Source organism: Nelumbo nucifera, chromosome 4 (assembly GCF_055504915.1).
Source record: "Nelumbo nucifera cultivar China Antique chromosome 4, China Antique-T2T, whole genome shotgun sequence".
In the NCBI taxonomy this organism is placed as follows: domain Eukaryota; kingdom Viridiplantae; phylum Streptophyta; class Magnoliopsida; order Proteales; family Nelumbonaceae; genus Nelumbo; species Nelumbo nucifera.
This window is the reverse complement of record NC_142652.1, coordinates 59,476,138-59,504,100: the sequence shown is the minus strand read 5'-3', so window position 1 is coordinate 59,504,100 and position 27,963 is coordinate 59,476,138. Positions and strand designations below refer to the sequence as shown.

The 27,963-nt window shown below is 39.4% G+C and overlaps 1 protein-coding gene across 1 annotated transcript; it reads left to right on the top strand.

Moving 5' to 3' along the window:
* Positions 1-5,591: 5,591 nt before the first annotated feature.
* On the top strand, positions 5,592-27,574 carry LOC104613377 (Chaperone DnaJ-domain superfamily protein). Its single transcript, XM_010281160.3, has 3 exons — positions 5,592-6,382; positions 12,712-12,781; positions 27,259-27,574. The coding sequence occupies exons 1-3, from the start codon at positions 5,982-5,984 to the stop codon at positions 27,316-27,318; spliced, it is 531 nt and encodes a 176-aa protein (XP_010279462.1). The 5' UTR covers positions 5,592-5,981; the 3' UTR covers positions 27,319-27,574.
* Positions 27,575-27,963: the final 389 nt, after the last annotated feature.

The following is a 27,963-nucleotide window of genomic DNA, read 5'->3' as shown; positions in this document are numbered from 1 at the left end:
CTTAGACCCTATCCACTCAGAGAGTCCAAGATCTAAATAAGATTTAGATCTGGAAACCTCCTAATTAGATTAGGAGACAGCTGATCTGATCTGCAGATAAGATAAGGATTATCCCTTATCACTAAGGGACTTCTAACCCAAATATGATTTGGATTAGCAACTCCTAATCTGATTAGGAGCTGAACCCTTTAAGATTATAAAAGGAGAAGGGGGCGGCAGCCTTGAAGAACACAATAACATCAATAGCATTCTTCTCTTTAAGAAAGAGAGATTAAGAGATTTCCTGCATACTGCGAATTCTCTTCTGCCGCCACCTTCCTGCCATTGCCATTCCTTCAGTTCGATCTCTAGTTCTTGGGAGCGATCAAGATTGGATCTTGATTTCAATCTTTTGGGAAAAGATTGATTGGAGCTGTACTCATAAGCCGTCCAGTTGATTCTTGCGAAGGGTCAAGTTCTTTTGAAGAACATTGCTGATTCTGCTCCATCCTTCACTGCGCCATCTTCAGTGGGAGCAGATTTTGGATCCTTCCTTGGGCGTGAACACCTCCATTGGGAGATAGTATTTCTCCGTATCAGGTATAATCCTCTCCCACTCCTTTTGGTTCAGATCTGCTTCAGTTTATGGTTCAAGATTGATCCTTGAAAATATGATTTTCTAAATAGGGAATGCGATTCCCAGTTGAAGGGAGAGAAAATGATTTTGAAATTCGTCCCTTATTTCGCAATCTTTGGGCGTCCATAGGATGGAAGTCTCATCCCTTCTTCTCTGGGCATATGGGACTACTCTACAGATGACTACCAGAGAAACCCCCTTCAACTTGACCTACGGGCTGAAGCCATGACACACGTGGAGATAGGCTCGCTGACCCTTCAGACCGATTTCTACGATGAGGAGCAGAACGCCAAAGACCTCCACGCAGAATTAGACTTAGTGGAGGAAGCACGAGACCAAGCACATGTCAAGATGGTAGCACAACTGTAATGGATGGCCAAATACTACGACTCCAAAAGTCTGAAGATAGGAATTCAAAACTGGCGATCTCATCCGCCGCAAAGTCATTATGCCTGCCCCAGGAGAAGGCAAGCTCAGACCTAACTGAGAAGGACATACAAGGTCACTAAAGTCCTCGCCCCGATACCTTATAGGTTGGAAGACCTAGACGACAAGCTCATATAGAGGAGTTGGAATACCGGGAACCTTCGAATGTACAATCGGTGATTCAATATTAATAAAGAACCTTTTCGTCTACAAGTTGGTTGCTTAGTATACACGCACACACCTCGCACACACCGGATGATGCACACCAAGCACACGACACATTTCACAGCACGAACTACATAGTGCACACCGACTTGGCTGACCGCACAACGGCCAGAGCCCATGATGCATAGCTCGGTAGTGCATAGTCGGCTAAGTAAAGCGACTTGACAGTCGATGTCCAGAGTTTGAAGAGGTGAAGATTGCTCTTGCCTTCCAAAGCCTGAGGGCGATGATCACACTCCGCACACCCTGCTGACGTGCAGTCAGACCATAGCTCGCCAAAGAATAGCCAGCCCCCCGAAGTGCCGAAAAGCTCCTAAGACCGGTAACTGAGCTTCCCGAGAGATGAGAGCTCGGAACGCACTCTAGCCTCTCAAGCTGGAGACCAAAGATCTCGACCACCCCTGACTTTGGCCATGGTAAGACCAAGGCCTACAACTTAGCAAAGAGGGAGAAGGAAAAGGGTAGTACACAAGCCCAGAATTAAAAAGAAGGGTTAAAAACATTTCCATTAAATACCCAAAGTTTGTACATCGCTGTGAGCTCGACATGCCGAGCTATTCAAAAAAGAAAAGAAGACCAACATTTCAACAACAATAGCAAAGTAAAGCAGGGCAGAAGCGTGGACCAACAAAAACAGGCGACAACTCAATCCCCGATAGGAGGATCCAAGGTATCTTCGTTCTCCTCGACCGCAACGTTCTCCTCAGGCACGTACGCAGCGAGGCCATCCTCGGTAGGCAGGGAAGCATTGTCATAGGGACCCCAAGTCTACGCAACCTCGGTGAAGTCAGGGTAATGGCCCAACGCCCTCCTCCTGAAGAGGTTGAACCCTGCCTCGAAGGAGCTCACAGCAAAGTCATCCATCGCATGCTAGTACTCCACCGAAATCTTGAACTGGTCAACGGCCTGAGCCCCCTATCCTCGGCCTCCTTCTTCAACTGTTCCTATTCTGCCTTCAGATCAGCAATGCGCCTCTTAAGGTTGCGGATGGTGTCAGACTGCTCCTCAATTCCTCGCTTCATTTCGGCAATCTCCACCTCAATCACAACCGTTTGCTCACCAGCAGTCTAGAACTCAACCAATTGAGCTCTTAGGCCCACGAGCTCGGTGTGCTCCTCATCAGAGAGTTGCTGCAATTGCCGGAGGCGATCAACTACTACGATTGTTGAGCAGGCACTCTGCAAAAGAAGATACGCCAACATGAACAACCCCGACCAAATAGGAAATCAATTGTAAGCATGGACTTACTGAAGTGATTTGGTGGAGGAGTGTGCACTCCAAGGTATTGCTCGTTGTCTGTGTGCCTTCCCTTCGAATAGCCATTGTTAGGATTCCATGGAGTAGCTGCTCGGGTACCCACTCTATCTCAAGCCCATCTTCGGAGTGAACAATCTGCTGTGGCACATGGAGGACTGAGCTGCAGCACCCCGACATATCCATCCGTGGGGAAGGAGGAATAGTAGACTGATAACCTTCCTCCGGATCCACCACTGCTACATCTTCATCATCGTCACATTGCCTGGCCCTCTTCTGCAGTCGGGAAGCCCTTTCAGCAAACCTCAGCGGATTCACTTCAAAGCGGTTTTGGGCCCTCGCACCACCTCAGTTGTGCCTTAGTTGCCTGGCCCTCATTCTACGAATGATCTCCTCGTTCGCCATATTGGCACCTGCTCCAAGGGTGAGAAATCAATCAAGACAAGCAAAAAAACAAAAGAGAGAGAGAGGAAAGAACCAACAAGTGAGTAGAAGAAATAGGAAGAACTAGCCTCCCTGTGCATCAGCCCGGTGCATATCAACATCGAGATGGAGGTGTACATCATCACGTTAATCTCCTCGATCATGCTGATAGCCAGTCTCTCCTCCCTAGTCAGTCTGTGCCACTTGGGTTGCGGCACCTTAGTCCTTGGCTCCTAGAGCACGGCTGGAAGGGACGAGCCTTTGGGATAGCACACAAAGAAGAATTCCCCCTTTCAGTGCTTCACGAGGACAAGTCCTGATACCACTCGAACACCCCGACTATTCCCTCGTGCAAAGGAAACCTTAACCTAGCCTCCAAACTACTCTCGTACACACAAAGCTCGCCCGACCGAGCATCCGTAGGCCTTTCACCAGCCTGTGAACACCATAACTCATACTCCTTGGGGATGCAGTACAGAGCTCAGATATGAGCAATATCCCCGAGAGTCAAGCAGCAAGGGTTGGTACGGAATTGATGGCCAGCCTGCACAGGGAGCTTTACCTCTACACTCAATGGCCCAACCTTAGCCTCCTTGGCCTCGGCGGCTCTCCCTGGCTTTACCCCGTCAAAATCTGCGGCCTCAATAAAGGACCCCGACTTGGACTCATAATAGGAAGTGCTAAAGCTAGAAGAATCAGAAGAAGAGGAAGAACGAAAAGACGAGGAAGACATCTTACCAGACTTAGAACCGCAGAACTAAAGCACAACCCAAGCACAACAAACCACCCCTCGCTGAGCTCTCTAAGTTACTCCTGTCACAAATGGCGAAGGAGAAATGCTCTTCCCCCTCTATTTAAAGACTCCTAGGGGGTGGATCGAAGCAAGATCGACGACGGAGATCAAGCACCACTCTGACAAGCACGGGAAGACCAATCGGCGCAACTGCCCACCGCATGTGTGAGGCATCAGGAACCAAAGCGATGCCTCTGACGATCCATTTCAAAGACGCGATCATCAACCCAGCTGGTTTGCCCCATGAGACCGGTCTGATCAAGTCCTCAAACTCCCACGATGCGCCCAACGAGAACCAAATTCTTCGACCTCGGCCATCGGCTGAGGAGTCTGCGCTACACCACGACCGAGCACTCTTCTCTTCGACTTCGGAACTGGGGGAGCGGTGTTTGGGATTCCGAATTTCAAATTCTAATTTCCTCAGTCGATGATCAGAGAGCTCCTTAGCAACACCCCGCAGACGAGCACCAGAAGGCAGTGCGCAAACTTTGAATTTTGACAAGTTCTATGTGAACCAGACCAAATGCTCAACTAGACTTCAATTTCGAGTTCCTCAGCCAAGGACTAAAGTTTTCTCCCGCGCTACACTCCGGCCGAGCGCTTTAATCCTCGACTTCAGAACTGGGGGAGTGGTGTTCGGGTCATGGTTGAGCTAGCTCCGTACACCATGTGTCTACCCAATCACCTCGGCCACATCAGTGGCACGTCGCCTCCGTGGCCTACATCGACTCCACGGCCACGTCAGCATTGCGCTGCCTCCATGGCCCCCACCGTATCCCCCTAGCCACGGAGACTCCACGTCACGTGGATAAGCACAACCAAGACAGGAGAGCAGATGGGGACAACCCCGCTAGGGATTAGGTCTCATCCCGAAGACCTCAACGGTTAACCTCATCCCAACAGCCTCGGATGCCTAATCCGATCAGGACACAGACCTTCAACTATAAAAAGGTATCTCCCGCTCATGGTAAGAGATTCCAACTTCTAGCACTCATACCGTTATACTGCTTAGACCAATACTGTTCTTTAACTGCTCAACCCGATTCCTTGCTACTTTCTATTGATTTGAGCGTTGGAGTGCATACCCGGGGATAACTCCTCAGGCCTCTAACATCTTTCTTGATTACAGATTTTGGAGCACAGCTTCTTCTATTTGGCAAGGATTATCTAATTGTGACTTTGGTTAGTGCACGACTTCGGATCGAGCAACATCAGTGTTTATGGAGCATTTTGGTAGCGTCTCTGGTCTATTTATCTATAAATTAAGTTTTTTAGGTGGTTGTTTCAAGGTAGAGAAAACTTGAGGATTCCCCATCCTCAACGAGGAATGAATACCTTGCTGAACTTGCTCTGTTAGTGGATCAAGGTGGAGATGGAGTAGAGTGTTGACTCACAGGGTGAGGAACAAGAGGAGTGTCCCATCTGTGTATCGCACGGCCCCACTAATTACATATGATCCATTTCAAGAAGTTCATAATAGGAATTTTAAAATTTTAACAAGAAATACAGATTTGCGCAATACAAACTTATGATTTCCACTACAAAGCTATAAGTTATAAACATTCAAGAAGTCAACAATCTCACCCATGCCCGCCCATAAATTAGTATCAATTCGAGCTAGCCTTTACCCCGACAGTATTTTGAATCTACAAATTCTGACCTGGGCTGATCGGTTCTAGATCAAATAACGTCATATACAGGACATGTAAGTTTCTTTAAAGAAGGTATATTAAAGTCAAATGGGCTCATATATTTAAGTAATTTATGAAAAATGAAGGTATATAAATATTCAGCGTTGTGCCTACCTGAATTGTGTCGCAGATGCTCAAAAGTCAAAACACGATTACACGATAACTCCGAGTTTTTGGGTCGATCTCGAGCTCGAGACCTCGAGTCAGCCAAAAGTCGACTCGGCTCGATTATACTCGTGGCTTTCTTCCTCCGCCAGTCGTACGATATTTCGGTCTCATAATTGCTCGAAATCCCCAACCGCCATTAAAACACTTCTCTTGCTCTCTTCTGAACGATACACAAAGAACGAACGTCACCGCTTTTGTGCTAAGACTAGACCAAACGAAAAAGCCTCCACAGTGCTGCATGAAATTCGATTATATTTCAGAATTTCTTTGAATTTCAGGCTTTTCAGCTTTCTTATTCAAAATCCACATTGAATTTTTGGTTTCCATTACTTGGGCCTTCATCTAATATCAATTCTGAGAAAAACTTAGTTTTCGTTTTTCATCGATGGATCACTACACGGTACTGGGACTGAGTCGGGACGCAAGCAAAGAAGAAATTAAGGAAGCTTTCAGGAAATTGGCTCTCAAATTCCACCCGGACAAACATTTGCAGTCACCGAAGGTTGTCAGGGACGGAGCGACTCTCAAATTCAAGCAGGTTTCAGAGGCTTACGAGGTTCTGATAGACGACCGCAAGCGTTCAGACTATAATCGGAGGTTTGGGTATTCTAATGCCAGAGGTGGATTCGCAGGTGGTTATGGGTACGGTTATCATAGTGGGAATACATACAGACCTAGATACAGAACTCCGTCTGCTGCAAATGGGGTTAAAGGGGTCTTCAATTTTGATGCCATAGCTCTATTTCTAACACAACGTGGTTTTCTTCTCAACCTTGCCTTTGCGAGGTACTTTCTTTTCCTATTTTTTTTCTCCTTCATAAATCTTCTTTGCTTTGTTTGTCTGGTTAATCTTTTTACTTTTGATCTTTGTTCCGCTTCCCTGGGGCACTAGCAGGTCTGCATGAAGAATATTTTGCCTCGTCATGTTCAAATTTACATTTAAGTTTCCCTAAATGCCAACTAAACCAAATTCATAAGCCATGGCATCGTACTCTATTTCAAATCCAAGTTGTTCTCCTACCTCTTCCCATCTCCTTTGAACGGAATAGCTTTTTAAACTTACTATAGATGACAAATGCATCCGTGAAACTCGTCAGGATTGACAATACTTACCTTTGGAGAGAACTGCATCCTTAAGGTTGATACTCCAGACATCTTTACATGTTAAACTTGCATGTTCCTTCATCTCCAAGGGAATAAGCTTTCAATCTGGATTTCTCCAATTGAATATTTTGAGGAGGTATCTCTGTTTTGTAATTCGAAAGAAGTTTTCATGTTTGTTGTGGATAAATGATAAGAGGGTGTTGATTGCAGATCCAAACTGGCGCTACTCTAGCTGTCCTTCATTAGGGACACTTATGATATTATAATCAAGCGAGTTCTTAAAGTCTTGGCAGTCTGCACCTTCACCTCTTCTTAACATTGTGATGGTAGACAAATGTATGTGCAACAGATTGGAGAGATTGAAAACAGGTAAAAATAGTTTTAAGATAGAAATTAGGATGAAGGATAATACAACTGGCTTTATTTGTGTAACAAACATGCTGAATGAAGATTTCAACTTTAAGAAATTAAAGTAGAATCCAATATAAGGAAAGAAAAAGAATTGCTGCTGTATTAGAGAGAAAACAACAAACTATAGATAAAGACTAGAAGAAAAGATAGATAATTCTCGCAATTACAATCCACTGGAAAATAACCTTCTTCTTCAATTAGATTCCTCTAATTCCAATTACAACGAGTCTATTTATAGAATCAACATAAGAGGTTGGACCTCCATTTATAGATTTCAATTTAGCCTCAGAAACTGCTAGGAAACAATCCTAATTCAACTTGGATGAAGATAAATCTATATATAACCAATAGTACTCTGGTCCTGTGGAGGAGGGTGATGTGGCAAGGGAATAGTTTCTAGCTGCAGTATCTGGGGTTGAGAAGGCTAAAGAGTTGGGGATTAATAGAGTGATCATCGAGGGAGACTCAAAAACTGTGATAAAATGGTTGCAGAAAGGGGAAGGGGTGACATGGCAGTTGAAGAATGATTTCAGAAGATTTAAATGGATGTCAAGGAATTTGTCAATTCAGGTGGTTTGGGTTAGGAGATCGGCCAACAGTTTGGCAGATAGCTTAGCAAAGCAAGGGGTTCAAAGAACATATATGTTTTGGGAACATTTGTAATTCTGTCCTGGGTCAGCTTCTATGCTGATTTCTTTTGCAACTTCTTGTTGTATCCTAAAGCATCTTAATTAATGAAAATTTTTTTCAGTCATCGATAAAAAAAAATCTATATATAACCAATAGGGATACTTGGGTTCCTCAAATAACTCAAAATTTCCATTACTAATCTTATTAAAACTAAATAAACCAAAATCAACTCAAAGATAGAATGAAAGTTTAGAAAGATTTGGACCCTGTCTCCAAATTCATGTGATCTTGGTCTCATTAGATACATTGACAAAACAGCAAGTCAAACAGTCAGGATTTGATTCCTAAAACTTATATTGATAGAAAAGTGATGGACCTGCAAATTCAGATTCTTGAAGCTTTAAAAGTAGTAAGATCCTTTTGAAACATTATAACTCTTTATATTCTTTAGGTGCACTCCTATAACAAAAAAAAATTTCTTATTTTTTGAAGCCTATGATAACAAAAAGCGAGAAATTAACAAAACATTGAACATAAATTGAACAAAAAAAAGAGAGACCCAAGATTTTTGAAGTTCCTTTTGGTGAAGACCCAAAATTTATGAAGGAGCACACATATGACAACCTTGCATTACTTTATATCTAACTTCTTCTCTACCTCATTAAACCACCCAAGCAAGGCCCTAGGTGATTGCTTTAGACCATTATATTGCCTTCGATAGTCTACAATCTTACACTCCTCTCCTGAGCAACAAAGCTAAGATGTTCCTCCTTGCATTCCACATCTTACAAATCGCCATGGAGAAAGGCATTCTTGATGTCAAGCTGGAAAAATGGCCAGTGGAAGTTTGCCAAGGGAAATAACTTGCAGGAATGCAAAAATTGTGCCGTTCTGTTTTTTTTTTTTTTTTTTGAGTCAATCCTGAAATGGTTTTTTGGTTTGTTTAGTTGTAGTAGGATTGGTAGGGTGTTGTTATAACCATTCTAATTCTTATTAAGTGTCTTCATGAGTTACCTATAATTTTGGCAAATTTTTGAGTCTAAAGTAGAGTTTATAAAGGGATATATGACCATTATGTTAATCTATAAATAGTCATTATAATTTGAATTTTATGGTTGAATGAATAAAATATAAGTTTGTTAGAAGTTACTTGCTGGTAAGATCATGATACTCTTTCTCTTTTCTACCTCTTTATCTTTAAAGGTGCAATATGTCTCTTCTTTATTTATATCTGATTTTTTTTTTCATTTCATAATTTATATTTAATTCCCTTCTTTACCAACACATTCACCCTAATAGGACTGTTCTCCTTCATATCCTACATAAATAGGTTTAATTCAATATTGTTTAATATGATTTTGAAATATCTAATGATAATACAATATAAGTAAATAAGTGTGACTTTATTACATCATAGAAACTGGCCTGTAGAGTATCTAGGTATGCCCTTGGGGGGAAAACAAAAATCAGAAAGCTTTTGGAAACCAGTTCTAGAGAGATTTACTTAGAAGCTGTCATTTTGGAAGAGAAATTATATATCTTTTTTTTGGGAGGGGGAGTAACCTTGATAAATTCCACCCTAGCAAACTTGCCCACTTATTTCTTCTCCACCTTTAGGATGCTGGCGAAAATAGCTAGATAGTTAGGAAAGATAATGAGGGATTTTTTGTGGGAGCCAGGAGAAGAAAAGAGAGACCATTTAGTAAAATGGGAACAAGTTTGTAAACCCAATGGCCAAGGAGCAAGGTGGCCTAGGTATAGGAAACCTATTGAAGAAAAATACGACCCTTTTAGGAAAATGGCTGTGAGAGATTCCCTCACAAAGAAGATAGGTTGTGGCAAAGGATCATTAAAGCATTCATGGTGAAGTGGATAACCGTTTGGATGCAAAACTAGTCTCCCATGCAACTCCAAACTCCCCTTGGAAAGTAATCATTGATTTATTGCCAACCTTCCTTAACTTTATCTGTCTTGACATTGGGTGTGGAAATAAAGTGTTATTTTGGGAAGACCTATGGGTAGGGGATTTGCCCCTTAGTGTCCAGTTCCTTGAACTCTACTCCTTAGCCAACCTTAAGACTGAACCTGTTGCTAACTTTGGTGTGCTTTCAGATTTTGGGCTATCTTGGGACTTTGGGTTTAGAAGGGGTCTGAGAGATTATGAATGTGACTCCCTACTGCTCTTGGTTTCGACTTTGGAGGTCCACTTGGACTAGAATGTTGCTGACAGTATAATCTGGTCTCCAGCTTCTAATGGTTTATTTTCCTATGCCTCTTTCTTTAGTTTGCTTACTTATTCTGAAAATTTGGGGGTGAACTTTCCTGTGAGAGAAATATGGTGTAAACCAATCCCTCTTAAAGTACAAGCCTTATGTTGGGAAGTGTTTCTTGTGAAGGTAAACACCTGTGACGTACTATAGAAAAGAAGGCCGAATAAGTGCCTCTCTCCTCATAAGTGTGTTCTTTGTAAGGCTTGTGGTAAAACCCTACCCCATTTACTATTCTCTTCTCTTTTGTTTCTTGTATTCTTCTACTCTTTCTTTGGTAGTAAGAGCGGCTGTTGTAGACTATTTTGGAGGAAAGAAATCAAAGAATTTTCTCGGAAGAAAGCAAATAAAAGTAGGAAGTGATTGAAGCTATAAAAATCAAATCTGCACATTAGGTAAAAACTATGGAATTCTTTGGGAATGTCTCTATAAATGGCATTCTAAGTAATTGGACTGAAGTGGTACAAATAGATTCATTTAGAGAAAGTGTGAGAATGGATTGGAAACCACCTGCACCAAATAAACTAAAACTGAACTTTGATGGGAGTTCCTTTGGTAACCCGGGAAGAGTACATATAGGTGGAGTGTCAAGAAATCATCAAGGAGCAGTTGGGGCACTATTATCAGGACCAATTGGCACTAGGTGATTCAATTCAGGCTGAATATCTGTCTCTCCTACAAGGCTTGAAACTAGAGTTGAATGGAGCAACAGAACTGGAAACTGAAGGAGATTCTCTCCTGGTTATAGCTTAGGCAAAGCAAATCAATTCAGCACCTTGGAAGCTCAGGTTCATCTTCGGAGAAATTGATCTACTTGCAAGGAGGTTTAACTCTCATTTTGGATGGGTAAAAGGGGAAGCAAATGGATTGGCAGATATCCTAGCCAAACAAGGAGCAGATAGACTTACTTTATTTCCTGGAAAGAGTCAACAACCCAGGTGACTTGCTTCAAAGAAAAAGACCCAATAGTTCTTTATTTCCTGGAAAGAGTCAACAACCCAAGAACACATTGGTGTGTTCTTGCAAAGCTGCTGGTGAGTCTGGTTACCACTTACAAATATCCTGTGATTTGGCAAAAAATATTTAGGAATTGTTTGCTTCTTTGTTTGGGTGTAGGTGGATTTCCCCAATGAATGTGCAAAGCTTGTTTAATTCCTCTTCTTTCAACTGCCCAACAAAAAGGTCAAGGATCATGTGGAGATGTGTGAGAGCTGTTGTTTGTTGGACTATATGGGAAGAAAGAAACTCAAGGATTTTTTCAGAAAAGGAGAGAGGGTTGGAAACTATGCTAGAAGTAATCCATATATGGGTAATACATTGGCTGAAAACAATGGACAAATTCACAGATTTTTCAATGGATGATATGTTAAGAAAATGGAAAGAAATTGCAAGTTCAGCCTAAGCTAAGAAGACCTCGAATCCCATATGGAACCCTCCACCTCTTGGTTTTATCAAACTAAATTTTGATGGCAGCAGCATGGGGAATCCAGGGCCCTTGGGTATTGGGGGGGGGGTGCCAAGAGATGAGAAAGGGAATGTAATAGCTATGTTCTCTGGCCCAATTGGAGTGAGAAACTCCTTGAGGGTTGAGGTGTTAGCAGCTTTGGAAGGGGTACAAAGGGCTAAAGACCTAAATGTCAAGAAACTGATTATAGAAGGGGATTCTAAGGTTGTAGTAACTGGCTAAAAGAAGACACTTCTAAGCTTTGGAGCTACAGCAATGAAAAGAGAAAATTCAAATGGCTGATCAAGAAAATGGAAGTTCAGTGTACTTGGGTAAAGAGAAATGCAAACTCCTTTGCTGATGGATTAGCTAGGCAAGGGGTGAATGGGGATTCTGGTTTCTGGGCTCAGTTGTAATTGTTCTTTTCTTTTTGGGTGCCTGCCCATATTATTGGGGAGTTAAGATACTTTAGCTCCTCTACCTTGTAAGCTTATTCCTATTTAATGAAATCTGCTGTTATATATATACATATATATATATATATATATTGTAATCTGGATCACTGCATTGCTGAAATTTTAAAACTCGTGTACTTCAATCAATAATTAATGAATTAAAAAAAGTTTTATTTTCTGATAAAAAAACATATAAACTTCAATAACATTTCAACATCCAACCTGTTCTATGAGATCCAATTTTGTCCTTTGATGATACCTACTTATTGAAGAATTTATCTTGTCTAATCTTACGAGTTTCTTATTTGACAACTCTTATTGACAGGGGCCATTGCTTGGTGTAATGGTAAATTCTCAGGTTGACAAGGATGAAAACGTAGGTTTGAGTCTGACAGCTGCCACTTTATGAAAAAAATGCTAAAGTTTAAGTCTGTATTATTCTATGCTTCGCACAACCTTAGACCTCAGATAGCTGGGTCCAACATTGAGTTATGGCCTTTTATTTGACAATTCTTATTAATCTAGGGATGAAGGGTTATTTTAGTTACATTCTATTCTTGAGAATATTATCTTCTATTTATTTCAATGATTTTTATGTTCAAAGATTCTCAAGCCATTTGATATGTGGTCTACTTATGGAATGGGAAAGCATAGGTGTAGGATGTGAGTTGCAATCCAGTTTAAGTTATATGAATTTATTGAGATATTAAAGTACTTGATGGAATTTTTATGCTGTGCATGGATATGTCAAGTTTGATGAAAATATATCTAGTCTCGAATCTGATAATGAATATCCCTCTGCAGTGTTTTGTTAGGTGGGGCAGTTGTAATCGAAAGAAGTGGGGCGGCTCTTTGGAAAATGCACAACTCTGGGGTATGTAACAAATCTCTTGTCTGTTTGAATGTTTTGCTATGCATGTCATGGATGATAATCAAATACAACTTGATTGAATGACATATGCCTTTCTTGTCTCAGTCTTATGATTAAATATCAAAGTCCACATGTTTTTATTATATTTTACAAGACATTCTTAGATTCTTATTCTTCTATGTTAACTAATATCATAAATTCAGATCATCATCATCGTCATCATCATCATCATCATCAAAACCTTGTTCTATCTATATTGGGTTGGCTATATGAATCTTGTTCCACCATTCCATTCTGTTCAATACATATCCATTGTTAAATGATGGGCCCTTAAATCATTTCTCACCACTTCAGTTCATGTCTTTTTTGGTCTTCTTCCTTCACTTCTTCTAGCCCCTTCAATTCTTAACAGATAACTTCTTCTCGATGTTACTCTATATGGTCTTCCTTGCACATGCCCAAACCATCTTAGTCTACTTTGCCCTTATTTTATGCCCTATTGGAGGTACTCCTAGGTTTCTTTGAGTAAGCTTGCCTTTTATTTTATCCTTTATAGTTTCCCACTCATCCATCTAAACATTTGAATTTCTGCCACAATCATTTTTTTTCCGGACATGTTTTTTTCTTGATTGCCTAATACTCTGCTCCATACAACATTGCTGGCCTTATAATTGTTTTATAAAATTTTCCTTTTTTCAATGGTATTCTCTTATCACATAAGACTCCAAATACAATCCTCCATTTTGCTCATCCTGCTATAAATGCTTGAGCAACATCCTCCTCAATCTCTCCCTTGTCATTGATCATTGAACCAAGGTAATGAAGGGGATCACGTTAAGACATCTCTTGATCTCTATTCCCAAGTGTACCCTGATTTTTGCTCCTATTATTAAATTTACATTGCTTATATATTCTGTTTTAGTCCTTATTTTTAAAACCTCTGTTTTCTAAGGTATTTGTCCATAAATCTAATTTTACATTTAATCCTTCTCTAGTTCTATTAATTAATACTAAGTCATTAGCAAACAACATGCACTATAGAACCTCCTAAAAATGTTTAGTTAATACATCCATGATTAATGCCAATAAATAAGGGCTATGTGCTAGTACTTGGGTAAAGTTCCATTGTAATTGAAAACTCCAATATTTCTTCTATTTCTTCTACAGGTGTTGTAACATTGGTGTTGCGCCCTAATACATGTCTTTGATTAAATCCATATTATCTATTTTACACTCCTTTCTTTTCCAAAACTCACCATATTCACATATTATCTCTCTAGATACTCTTATCATATGCTTTATCTCAACCAATGAATACCATATGAAGATATCTCTTCTTTTGCCTGAACTATTTTTTTTTTAGTTGTCTCAATAAAAAAGATAGATTTCATTGCTGATATCCTTGTCATAAAACAAAGTTGGTTTTCTGATATACTTGTTTCATGTCTAGGCTTTGTTCAATTACTTTTTCCAAAGTTTCATAGTGTTTATCATAAGTTTAATCTCATGATAATGATTAGAACTTTGTACATTGCATTTTTTTTTTTAAATAATGTTACTTGGTAACTCATCATGATAATTGAAGATCGTGCTCCTTCTCTCATCACATGCTAGATTAGCCAAAGTGTCCGCAACTTTATTTCCTTCCCTCAGTACATGGGTCACTTTAATAATGCATAAAATCATGTTAGTCATTTTTTTTTACAGATGAATAAAAAAAGAAATTTATAATAAAAGGTGACAAGTATGGCCCCAGAACAAGAATACATCAAAGATAACCCTGTACAACACCCCTTTAAACCTTCTTGCTTTCCAAAAGAAAACTACCACCCGAACTATAGACACAAGACTCGACACCCATTCCTGACCGAAAAACACCCCCACCAGAACCCAGAAATGGAAACAAACCCCTAAACATGCCTTCTAAAGAGTTATTTACTAACCTTTACCTCCACCTTCCCATTTTGCCTGATATCCCCACCCTCCCCACCATTCCTTCACCTTTTGCAAGAACCCTGGATGAATAAGCCACATATTTTCAAACCTAAATGGATAAGGGCCTCCTGCATCTTCTTGAAATACACAGATAGGCCAATGATCTGAAGTAAGCCTAGGAAGGGCCCTCCCTAACAATCTATCCCAATGCTCCTCCCAATCTAAGGTCACAAGGAATCTGTTGGTTTAAAGCATATAGGATTATCTTGAAGGTTTGACAAGGTAAACTTTGTTTGTCCCAAAGATATTTCTTTAAGCTGAAATGACTCAATGAAGCTATTAAACTATCTCACACTGGTTGTTATCCTTCGTCGTGGTCTATTAGACTCATCTGAAAACCTGATCACACTAAAATCTCCACCCAAACACCATGGCCCATCCCACAATCCCCTGATATCTTGCCAATTCCTCCCACATCATGTTTCTCTCTCTATACGAGTTAGGGTCATAGACATTGGTTAGCACCCACAAAAATTCATCCTCCACATTCTTTAATTTTAATGAAACAGTAAAATTCCCTAAAAGTTCCTCTAAACACTCCATTGTCTCCTCTTGCCACAAGTGATTATTCCTTCCCATGCATCCTAGTACGGTGCCATCTCACCCCATAAGCTTCTAATCCATCTTCTATCAATTAATTGCAGCTCTGATTCCTGGATCATCAGGATATTAGGTTTTTCTACTGAAGTGTTGTTTTTTGCTTTTTTTGTTGTCTTACATTGCTGTAATCTGGTGGGGGTGACATTTTATTTCCTTCCTAAATCAGCTTTCGTGTGGTTACAGGACATACCGGTAAGATCCTCTCCTCTTCAATACTTTCCTTGCTTTCTTCAATTTGATCAACCACTTCTTCCTTTCGATTCTTGTTATCCTTATAGCTGCTCCAGATTCTTTCCATAAACTCATCTAGAGTCTCTGTCATAATCTTCCAATCATGTCCCTCTCGCCCTTCTGGGAAACATACAATCTCCCTCCTATTTCTTCCAAATCTTTCACAGAGCATAATGAACTGACGATTAATGTTATTTCTTTTCTCAACTGTATACTTCTTGCCTGTACTGCTCCATCCAAGAAGCCTCTCAGCCATTCAACTAAATCCCAAAACAGCAGCACTGTAGATCTCTTGTCCTCTCTATTCTTCAAAGTTATGTATAGGAATGGCAACGGGGTGGGATGGGGATGGGGAGCCACTTCCCATCCCTGCCCCCATGAAAATCCCCGTCCCAGTCCCCTCCCCCGCTAGCAGGGACAAGGCTATCCCCATCCCTGCAGGGATCCCCACTCCCCATGATTTTTTATACTGTCAACTATTTTATTTTATTTAAAAAATTAAAAATAAAATAATTAAAAATTACAATTCTATTGAAGAGGATTCAAATATATTCAAACATATTCAACCATATTTTTAAAAATACTAATATACATACATACATACACACACATATATATATATATACATATATATTAGCGGAGATCCCCACGGGGCGGGGAGTGCTCTCCCCATCTCCACCCCATCCCCACCAACGGGGAAGAAAATTTCCCCATCCCTGTCCCATCCGGGACGGGTCCCCATGGGGACTGGGGAAATGGGGAAAATTGCCATCCCTAGTTATGTAGCCTCTGGCTGTTATTTCCTCCAAGCAGAAATTGTTTCTTTCCCACTATGATCTCCCTATTCCACTTGGTAGTTGAACAAAACACTTTCCCATCTTGTATGCTTCCTCTGTCTTTCTACTCTTTAGTATATGTAGTTGTCGTCAGTCCTCTATACCATTTGCAACATCAACCAAAGGACCCTGGTCCAACCATTTATCTAACAGAAGCTTATTCTTCCATCCTCAACCATCTATTTAGGGTATTCCATCAATTCATCAATAAGGAGCCATTACTTGGTTTAATCATATACAAGGTTTTGAAAGGATAAAGCTGGAGGTAAGGCGGTTGGGTGTGATAGGGGTGAGGCCTAAGCCTTAAGGCGTTTTGTGGTGTAAGCCTCAAAGGCTCAAACAAAAAATATAATCCATAAACAATAAGGACATGAAAAAACACAAGAGTAAGAATATATATAATTTTATGTGGCTTATTTGACATGTTAGATGTGTGGGGAAAAAAGGCTTTGTTTGTAAGCTAGACTTTGGAGAAGGCCTATGACTTGGCGGATTGGGATTGCTTATTGGAGGTTTTGAGAAGTTTTGGGTTTTGGAGACAGATGGTGTAAATGGATAAAGGGATGCATCAAGACTTGTCATTACTCTATTTTTGTGAATGGGATAGTTGTTGATCATTTCCCTACCCTTAGAGGAATTAGGCAAATGGACCAACTTTCCCCATTCCTCTTCACTTTGATTGCAGATGTTCTTGGTAGACTAATCTCTGGGGCAGATTTTAGGAACTTGGTGGATGGAGTGTCGGTAGGGGGGTGTGCCAATCACTCACCTAAGTTTGCATATGATACTATCTTGTTCTATGAAGATGGACATAGTAAGTGGTCAATAAATTTGAAAATGGTGGTTCAATTATTCAAGAGAATGCCAAGCTTAATGGTGAATCTTGATAAGAGTTGCATTGCAGGGATAAATATGGATTAGAGGGAGATATCAGAAAATGCTGAAGTTTTAGATTGTGTGGTGTCTCAATGGCCTTTGATCTATTTGGGGCTTCCTTTGGGTGATAATCTAAGAAGTGTTAGTTTTTGGAATCCTATGGTGGAAAGATTTACTAAAAGGTTGGCTTCTTGGAAGAAAAGCTATTTGTCCTTGGGGGGGAGAATCACATTGATTAGGTCTACTTTGGCCAATTTTCCAATGTACTACTTGTCAGTGTTCAAAATTCCTGAAGGAGTGAATGGAAAATCGGAAAATTTAATTAGGGACTTTTTATGGGAGCTAGGTGAGGAGAAGAATTGGTGAGAAGTAAGAAATTCAGGGGTCTTGGTTTGGGGAATATCCGAGAAAAGAACATGGCTCTTTTAGGGAAATGGTTGTAGAGATTGCCAACTAAAAAGGATAAGTTGTGGGCTAAGGTGATTATTAGCATTCATGAGCTTGCGGCTAACGGATGGGATACTGAATTATGAATAGAGCAACAAGAGCTTCACCTTGGAAATCCATCCAAGATATTCTTCCATTTTCCTTCCATTCATTAGATACAGCCTATGCTTGGGTAACCTTGTTAAATTCTGGGAACATGTGTGGTTGGGTGACTCACCTTTGAAGGAACAATTTCCTTCTCTTTTTAACGTGTCTAACCTTAAGGATGAGCTTGTCTACTCCTTGTTACCTTTTAGCTCAAGTTCAGGCTATGCCTGGAATCTGGGTTTAGAAGGGGTCTTAAGGATGCTGAATTGAGTAGTGTTTCAGTTTTACTTCATCATTTCGATTGTGTGTTCTTGAACCCTTCAGAGTCAGATTGTAGGTGTAAAGAGTCCCGATGATGTATCATATTCTGTAGTCCCTGTTGTACTGTATTATACTTCTTTAGTCCTGTGAGGGTTTTTGTGTAAATATTTATGTTCTTCTTTAGTCCTGTAAGGCTCTCTGTAAATATCTTATATTTCGTATATATATTTGCTGGCTCTTGGGGTGGGATCAATTGATTCAGTTTTTCACCCCAGAACTGTGTTCTCTTCTCTCGTACGAACTGGTTGTGTGACATGGTATCAGAGCAGGTTGCTCTATAGTCTGTATCTACAACAAGTTCACTTACTAATTTCTCAAAGCTTGCTGGTCTCTGGACTCATCAACTGAAGCTAGGGTTGTTCTGATCAACTGTAAACCTGAGTTACCCTGTTCTGCAATTCCAGCAAGAGAAGACCTAACATAACTCTTTGGAAAGGCTGTTGTTTGAAGTGAAACTGTACTGGTTGTCACCCAGACCAAGTTTACCTATTCAGAAAGTTTTAGTGAAAGAGGACAAGTATTGGGGGAGTTCTGTTCTCCTCTCTAGGGTGGTAGTTTCTGAAAATCTGCACACACCAGGTTGGTGAATCTGCTCTTTTGTTCACTCAACTTGTTTTTCTTCTTCTTAGACCCTAGATTTGGTGTCGCCCTAGGGCTTTCCTACTCCACAACTGCTCCGTTGAAGTTTTAAATCAGTTCTGGGGTGTTTGTCTTATCTCATGGAAATGCACGAAACAACAAACTGTTTCCAAGACATCTACGGAAGCAGAGTACAGGGCAATGTCATCTGTATGCAGTGAAATTGTTTGGCTTCAATCTCTATTCAAGGAACTGGGTCGCTCCTTCTCTACTCCTATCCCTCTGTATGCAAACAACACTAGTGCTATAAAGGTTGCTTCTAACCCATCTTTCGTGAAAGGATGAAGCACATTGAGGTGGATTGCCACTTTATCCAAGACTTGTTTCTTGTTGGCTCTATCTCTCTCCCTCATGTTGCTTCTGAGATGCAAGTTACTGATATCTTCACAAAGGCCATGATGAGATCTAGACATTTATTCCTGGTGAGCAAACTGATGCTAATGCCTTTGCATTAGTTTGAGGGGAAGTGCGAAGAGTCCCAATGATGTTTCATATTCTGTAGTCCCTATTGTACTGTATTTTCCTTCTTGTTATTTTCTTCTTTAGTCCTCTGAGGGCTTTTATGTAAATATTTATTTTCTTCTTTAATCCTATAAGGACTTCTCTGTAAATTGCTTATATTTCATATATATATATATATATATATATATATATATATATATACTAGCTCTTGGGGTAGGGTCAATTGATTTAGTTTTTCACCCCAGAACTGTATTCTCTTCTCTTGTACGAACTGGTTGTATGACAGTAGGATCTGGTATATTGATTCTCCTGGTTCCTTATCTCGTTCTTCTTTCTTCTCGGCCCTGACCCACCCTTACAATAGTTCAGTGATGGTTTTTCCAGTTAAGGAGGTTTGGAACAAGCCTATTCTTCCTAAGGTTAGTGGTATCTATTGGGAAGTCTTCTTGGAAATAATCAATACTTGTGATCTTCTTCAAAGAAAGAGACAAAATTGGTGCTTCCTTTGTAAGGCTAATGGTGAGACTTGCTACCACTTATTAATCTCCTGCCCTTTTTTGTTCTATTTGGGAATGGTTTTTCTCTTTGTTTGGGTGCAAGTGGAACCCCCCACCAAGTGTATAAGGCTTGTTTGATTCTTCATTTGTCCTCTGGAGGAAGAAAAGAGGGAGAATTCTATGGAGGTGTACAAGGGCAGTAGTATGTTGGACAGTATGGGAAAAAAGGAATCGAAAAATTTTCTCAGATAAGGGGCAGATAACCAATCACTGAAGCCATTACCATTAGAGTGATCCATTGGGTTAAGTCCTTGAGCAGTTTTGGTGATATTTCCACTAATGACTTGCTTAGAATGGGAGGAGGTAGCTGATTCTTTTCTTCCAAAAGTTGTTATCAGGTTGGTTTGGTTCCCACCTCCTTGTGGGTTTATTAGGTTGAATTTTGATGGTAGTAGAGAGAGGAATCTGGGCCCTTCAGGTACTGGAGGTGTTTTTCAGAATGAGGAGGGTGGAATTATTGCTCTCTACACGGGCCAATAGATGTGGGAGACTCTTTGAGGGCAGAAATCATTGCGGTGATGGAAGGAATAAAAAATTGAAGGAGATGAGAATCAGAAGAGTGATCATAGAAGGGGATTCAAAGTTGATAGTAAACTAGCTGCAAAAAGAAGGGATTGGTTGGTGGAATTTTATCAATGAAAGGAGGAAGTTCAAGTGTTAAACACAAAATATAGATATCAAGTTGCAGTGGGTTAAAAGGAGTGCAAATCCTTTTGCTGATGCTTTGGAAAAGAAAGGGGTGGGAAGGGATCAACTTTTTTGGACTGTTCTGTAACTTCAGTATTCTTTTGTCATCTTGGAGAGAGCTAAGAGAGTTTATCCACCTTTAGCATTCCTATGGGAGTTGCAAACAAATAGAGAAGACAATGCGAGATTTCTTGTGGAATCCAGAAGGCTTAAAGAAATATCATTTAGTTAAATAGGAAATAGTGACTAGATGTAGAGAGCAGGGTGGTCTTGGGATAGGTAACCTAAAATTGAGAAATCTAGCGCTTCTAGGAAGGTGGATTTGGAGGTTTCCTTTTGAGCAGGATAGGTTGTGGCAGAAGGTGATCATAAGCATTCAATGGACGAGTTATAAACAGTTCGGATGCTGGCCTTGATCTGAGAGCTTTATACGTTCCTCCCCTTGGAAAGCAATTAGTGGTATTCTTCCCTTGTTTATTCCTCTTGTCAAATATAAACAGTTCATGTACTAAAATGTGCTTTTGGGGAGACATTTGGTTAGGGGAAACCTCGCTTAAGGATAGATTCTCTTCTATCTACTCCCTTTCCTTGTATAAACCTCCCTACTCCATAACTGTCTCCCTCTATATAAGGGACAGAGGAGAAGAAAATTGAGCGGCAGATAGAGAGAAGGGAGAAGAGAAAGAGATAAGAAAGAGAAAAAAAAGAAGAGAGAGGAAGAGAACAAATGGAGGAGGGAATTTGAAGTTCGGCTGATTGAGGTGTAAGGATAGGCTTACACAGGTATAAATCATATCCTTTTCCTCTATCCTTTTAAATTTTACCTTCTTCAATCCTTATCTTATTCTCTCTCTCTTTCTCTCTCTCTAGAGTTCTATTAGAACTCTAAATCTTATCACTAGAGTTTTATTAGTGTTCTTTCTCTCACTTTTTCTTTAATTAGTTGTATTATATCCAATGGATTTTATTCACCACAAAAGAAACATTAAAACAAATAAAAAAATTAATTAACACTTGGGAATCACTACCCTGCTCGGTGGATCTTATTCACCTCAAAGAACAGGATTCTCAGTGGATTTTTTAGTTTGTTACAACAGACTAAATAAAACTAATACCTGGGACCCATTGTTTGGTTCGGTGGATTTTATCCACCTCAGAAGAGCAGAACTTTCAGCGAACTGTCCAGTATTACAGTAGATAAAAACAAAAGAAGGAAAACAAAAAGTCATGCTTGGGACCCACTATGATTAATGGGTTGTCAAGTATTTCAACAAATGTACCGATATCCGTAAACAAAAACAAAATAAAGTCAATATGCAGCATAATATATTTGGTGGGTCTCATCCACTTGAAAAGATATACTCCACTATTATAACAGATACATAATCAAGTTTTGATGGGTCCCACCATTGGGGGTAGGGGTGTAAACAGATCGAATTTGAATCGGATCAGGCAATATCCGAATTCGAATTCGATTAGAAAATTCGATATTCGAATTCGATTCGATATCTGACGGATATTGAAAATTAATATCCGAATTCGAATCCGATTAAATATTCGAATATTTGATTCTATTCGAATTCGATTAATTAATTATTTTAGATAATTAATAAATATATAAAATATTTTATTGATATAAAGTATATAAATTATTTATATAACTTAATTATTATATATAAATTATATAAAATATTTTATATATTATATTATAAGAATTAAATAATCGATCGAATTCGGATATTTATCGAATCGAATTAGGTCATATCCGAATTCGATTCGGTTATGTCGAATATCGAATTCAAAATTGGATTTTCGAATACTGTTTACACCCCAAATTGGGGGACCCATTGTCACATCGGTGGATCTTATCCACCTTAAAAGATGGTCAACAATGGACCATCTACTGGCATAACAATGTTAAAGATTCAATTGGGTCCCATTCAACATAATAGGTCTCACTACCAAATTAGTAGTGGATCCCACCTATAAACAGACTCATTGTGGAATTTTTTTTTTACTTTAAAATATCAAAGTGGGCCACACCCACTGTCAAATCAGCCTAGTGGGTCCCACTTGTCAGCGGGGCCCACTGTTAAAATATTCAATATAAAAACATTAAAGTGGGCCACGTCCACTATCAAACCAATCTAGTGGGTCCCACCTATCAATGGGGCCCACTATCAAAATATTTAAGTTCAAAACATTAAAGTGGGTCATGCCCACTATCAAATCAAACTAGTGGATCCCACCTGTCAGTAGGGCCTACTGTCAAAATATTTAAGTTTAAAATCTTAAAGTGGGTCATGCTCACTATCAAATCAAACTAGTGGGTCCCACTGTGAAAATATTTAAGTTTAAAATCTTAAAGTGGGCCACACCCACTAACAAATCAAGCTAGTAGGTCCCACCTGTCAACGGGGCCCACTGCTAAAATATTTAAGTTTAAAATCTTAATGTGGGCCATGCCCACTATCAAATCAAATTAGTTGGTCCCACCTATCAGTGGGTCCTACTGTCAAAATATTTAAGTTTAAAATCTTAAAGTGGGCCACGCCCACTAACAAATCAACCTAGTGGGTCCAACCTGTCAACGGGGCCCACTGTCAAAATATTTAAGTTCAAAACATTAAAGTGGGCCATGCCTACTATCAAATCAAACTAGTGGGTCCCACCTGTCAGTGGGGCCCACTGTCAAAATATTTAAGTTTAATATATTAAGGTGGGTCTTACCCACCACCAAATCAGTATAGTGGGTCCCACTTTTTACAGATTAATGGGACTCACTGTTAAGATGTATAAGTTTAAATACATAAGTACCCAATGGTGCATGGGTCCCATGCCCTGTCTACCAATTGTGGGGCCCACTCATGGGTATAACCCGCTAAGAGTCCAAGCTGATGGGACTACTTATACCTGTTATTGGGTTTAACCCCTTACAAAGTAGCTCTTTCACATAAAATCAAAATCAAAGGGTATTTCCTTCAAGGAATATAATTAAGGGGTTTAAGCAGACATAGTGCATACTTATACACCCTGAATAGGGAAACCCTAATTCTACTCAAGTTCTTTTTTTTTTTTTTTATGAATTGTGATCAAAATAGTCCTTTACAATGGAAATGTTTGGATGGTTTGCTTTCTCTCTTGAGTAATGTTTTCTTGGATCCTTGCTTGTTTGACAATTGAGAATGGTCTATTTCTGCTTTAGATCTTTTTTCTTATGCCTCTTTCTTTAATGCCCTATGCCCTCCTCCAATCCTCGGGGCAAGCAGTATCTTTTCCAGCTAATAGGTTTGGTGTAGTCCAGTATCTCCACGAGTTAGGGCCTTCTACTGGGAAGTGGTGCTCAATAAGTTAAACACTTGTGACATGCTATAAAACATGCTATAAAAGAGGAGACCAAATTGGTGTCTCTCCCCTTATATCTGCTTCCTCTGCTTTGATTGTGATGAGACAGCAACCCACTTACTAATCTCCTGCTTCATTGCTTCTTGTATTTGGATATGGTTTTCTAATCTTCTTGGTTGTGGGTGGTTACCTCTACTTGTGTTTCTGGCCTTTTTGATACAAACTTTTTTAGGCAGCCAATGAAAAAGGGTAGAATAATGTGGAGGGCTGTAAGGGCATCAATAGTTTGGGTGCTTAGGGAAGAAAGAAACAATAGAATCTTCCAAGAGAAGGCAAGATCAATGGAAGAGCTAATAGATATCATCACCTTCAAGGTTACTAATTGGATGAAAACTTTGGAGTTGTTCAAAGATTATTCATTTGATGATATTTTAAGGAGTTGGATGGCAGTTGCAAGTTCTTAAGCAATAAAGGCTTTGATACAAGAGAGTTGGGCCCCACCAACAAGTCAAAGGTTCAAGCTAAATTTTGATGGAAGCTCTTATGGCAACCAGGGTCCTTCGGGTGTTGGTGAAGTAACAAGAGATGGTGACAACAAGCTTGTGGTTTTATATTCCGGGCCTATAGGGGAGGGAGATCTCTTAGGGCTGAAGTTTTAGCTCTTCCCCAAAGGCTAAGATTATTGAAACAATTGGGTCTTAGACAGGTGGGAGCAGAAGGTGATTCAAAGATGGTAATAGGATGGTTACAACCAGGCAGTATGGGGATATGGAATTATAGGTAGACCCTAAGGGAGATTAGAAGCTGACGTGGGCAGAAAAGAAATTACATGCAACACTTAGTGTACAGCAGTAAGCACAAGAAATACCAAGCTGAAAACAACAAAACAAGTTGAATTTTTAGGGATTTCAGACCTGAACCTGAAGTAGAATTCTTGGAACAGTTATGCTACAGTAACAATAGCATCAAGTTGGCCTCTTGCACGGACACACAACGATAGAGGGATTGGAAGGTGCCAAAATGGGTTGCTCTTCAAAACCCAAGCTCCCAATACTTGAAAACCTTAGTTAGGGCTGAGCTAAAACTCAAACAAGAGAGAAGGAACTAAAAAGGACCCCTACAAAAACAACCCCCTTCTCTTTTATAAGACTCAATGGCTTGTTTGAGAAACCAATTAAAATATTTACACATAAGCCCCTAGAATGTTTCCCTTTCACAAACAACTCCTTAAGAACAAAGCTAACTTCAAACAAACCCCCAAAAGATCACTTTTGTTACAAAAAGACCCAAGAGACCAAAACCCAACAGATGTGCACCCAATTTCCCCTGACCAGAATCTAAATTATAAAATGGTGAAAATTCCTCTGGTCCCAAACTGTCAACAAAGCTACCCAAAAACAACAATTTGGGATCCTACTACAAAAAACATGCAAAACAGAATACATTCTCATGTTTTTTTTCATTTTTCTTCTTTTTATTCCTTTTTTTTGTTCTCTATTTTTTATCTTTCTTTTTTTTCGGCCTCAGCAGAAGCCTTTCAAGAGAGATTGATGTTTCTTTTAAGCGGGTTAGGAGGTTAGCAAATAGTTTGGCTGATGGATTTGCAAGACAAGGGGTAAATAGAGTTGGATTGCTTTGGGCTGAACTGTAATTCTGAAGTCTTTTGTGGTTTTAGTACCCTTTGCTATGGGGCATAACCTCTGTAATGTTTTTAAAGTTAATCTATTGAAAGTTACCGTTTTCTATCCAAAAAAAAACTCGAGCCACTACTATTAGAACATATTCAAATAACTAAGTTATATCAAATTCATCATTCCAAAAATGCCATATCTTATTGGCAAAACTAATAATTTGGATGGATCAGCTATTGGTTCCACATCAGTAAATAAAACAACACCATGAAGTGTAATCAACTTTTTTAATCTTCTCATTGTAGGGATGCTACTAATCCCTCCCATATTCCAAAACATTCCATTCATGTTTGAGTTAGACCAGACTTACCTAGGCCGATCTGAGAACAAGTGGATCTCCTTGCCTCCTCACTAACCAATGGTTTCTCTTTCTCCCCTCTTTTCTTATTCTTCAGTCTTATTTGGTTTCAATTCATTCATTGAGTTCATACTGTTCCCAATTTGCTCTCCATCTGACAAAAAAGGAAGACAGGGTGATAGTTGAAACCAGTTTCTGAATACAGTTGGCTGGCTGCTAATTGTCAACCATTGGTTTGCATGCGACAAACTGTTTTTACAGCACACTGAATCCAGTAATCAATTCAAACGGAATTGGGGATGTTCTCCAAAGTTTCTCATCGGTTGACCACTACACCTTTTCCCATTATTTGACAAGACTGTTAAATATTTCCTTCCAATTTGTAGAATTGTTAAATGTTTTTTATCAAACTCTACCCATCTAATGCAATTAGGATATTTTTGTCCACCCTAACTTTCATCCAGTTCAGCAGGTACCTGGACATCTCAAGAACAGAAGTAAAGATACTTGGGCTTTTAAATTCTGAACTTCTGGTAGTGCTAGTAGCATATGAACAACACCTGAAGTAAGATTTGCATGCAAGCCAATGTGCTCTTAAGAGATTCCCAAGAGAGTTTTGGAATCCATGAACCATTACTGCCTACCATCCCATCAGTGTAACTACTAAATATTCTTTTGTTACCTTCAAATTTTTTTCCCTGGGACCATCTTTAAGTTGTATTAGTCATCCTAGAAGGGACATCTTATGAGTCAATACAGACGGACCTGCAAATGGATGCAAAACTGCTATTACCTTACAACCTAATAGCTATTTTGTCCATCTGCTTTGCATAAGAGAGAATTATGGCCTTAATGCTTGCATGGTAACATCCAGGTTTAGTTCCTTTCCCCGGTTATAATTAAAGAATAAAAGAATATAAAGATCAGATTGTACAAGCATAGACCCATGCAATGTTTTGAACTTTATTATCAAAGAAATAACTTATAATAATTATTAACAAAGAAATACTTATAATGAAATGTTGAAAGAAGTAATCCAAACCTCAGAAGATACAAGTGTCATATGATATTGATGTCAATACAACAGGTACTAATACTATTTCTGAATTCTTGAAGGTATTATAATTGTGATATAGTTATCCTAAAGTAGGTTTTCATTTTTATTCACAATAAATGAATTTATATTACTTTGACCGTATATAGTTTAATCTTTGCATCTATTGGACCAAACCATTCATACAAGGAAGTTTTTAATTAGAATTGCAACAGATTATGAAGGAAATATTTTTTTTTCTTTTGTTTTTAAAGAAAATGTGTTCCTTCTTTGTGTTTCAAAGCATGATCTTTTAAACAAATGGAATGAATTCCCTTAAGATGTTTTGTTGAATAAACTAAGTTTGGCATGCAGAAATCATTTGAAGAAGCCATGGAGTCCATTGAAAAAATGAGGCAGAAAGATACTAGCTGAGGAGGTTAGCTGCCTTTCTTGTGTTTCTTCAAAATTTCCTTTAGTTTCCCATCCATGAAGTTCACTTAAAATTATCTAGCAAGGACTTTCCTCTGTAAAATAATGTGTATATTTAAGTTGATATGATGGTAAATATAGGCCGTAACTATGTGCCTTTTGTTTCATTTTACTAAAGAACTGCCACATATAGGCTGTTCTAAGCATGGTCAAAGAATAAGAAATGTTTGAAGGTGAGAAGGAGATGCCTTTTCCGATATTTTCTTTTGGTAAGAGTCTTTTCTAATGCAAAAATACTGAAGTATTAAAAATTAAATCAAGATTAAATTAAATTTTTACTTATCTTTTCTAAACCAAAAATGCAAGTGCAACAACAAAAAGAATAAAATGATGGTGATAATGATGAAATAAAATTTACATAAATCTCGTTAGAGATGGCAACCTGTAGGGTACACGTGAAAATTGCCCTTTCCATTCTTGAACCTGCATAGGTACCCATGATTGGAGACAAGGTGAACATTGCCCTTTCCAAAATTCAATCAAGTGAAAGCCTAATCGGCATTACTATTCAGATGCAAGGTGAACCATCAACAGAACGTAGCATGCTAGGTTGAGTCCATAGACACTATCGAGAAAGATGATTGGAGA

Coding starts and splice junctions, on each gene's coding strand:
- LOC104613377 (XM_010281160.3), top strand. CDS start 5,982: ATGGATCACTACACGGTACTGGGACTGAGTCGGGACGCAAGCAAAGAA. Junction 6,383..12,711: donor CTCAACCTTGCCTTTGCGAG/GTACTTTCTTTT, acceptor ATCCCTCTGCAG/TGTTTTGTTAGGTGGGGCAG. Junction 12,782..27,258: donor GGAAAATGCACAACTCTGGG/GTATGTAACAAA, acceptor TTTGGCATGCAG/AAATCATTTGAAGAAGCCAT.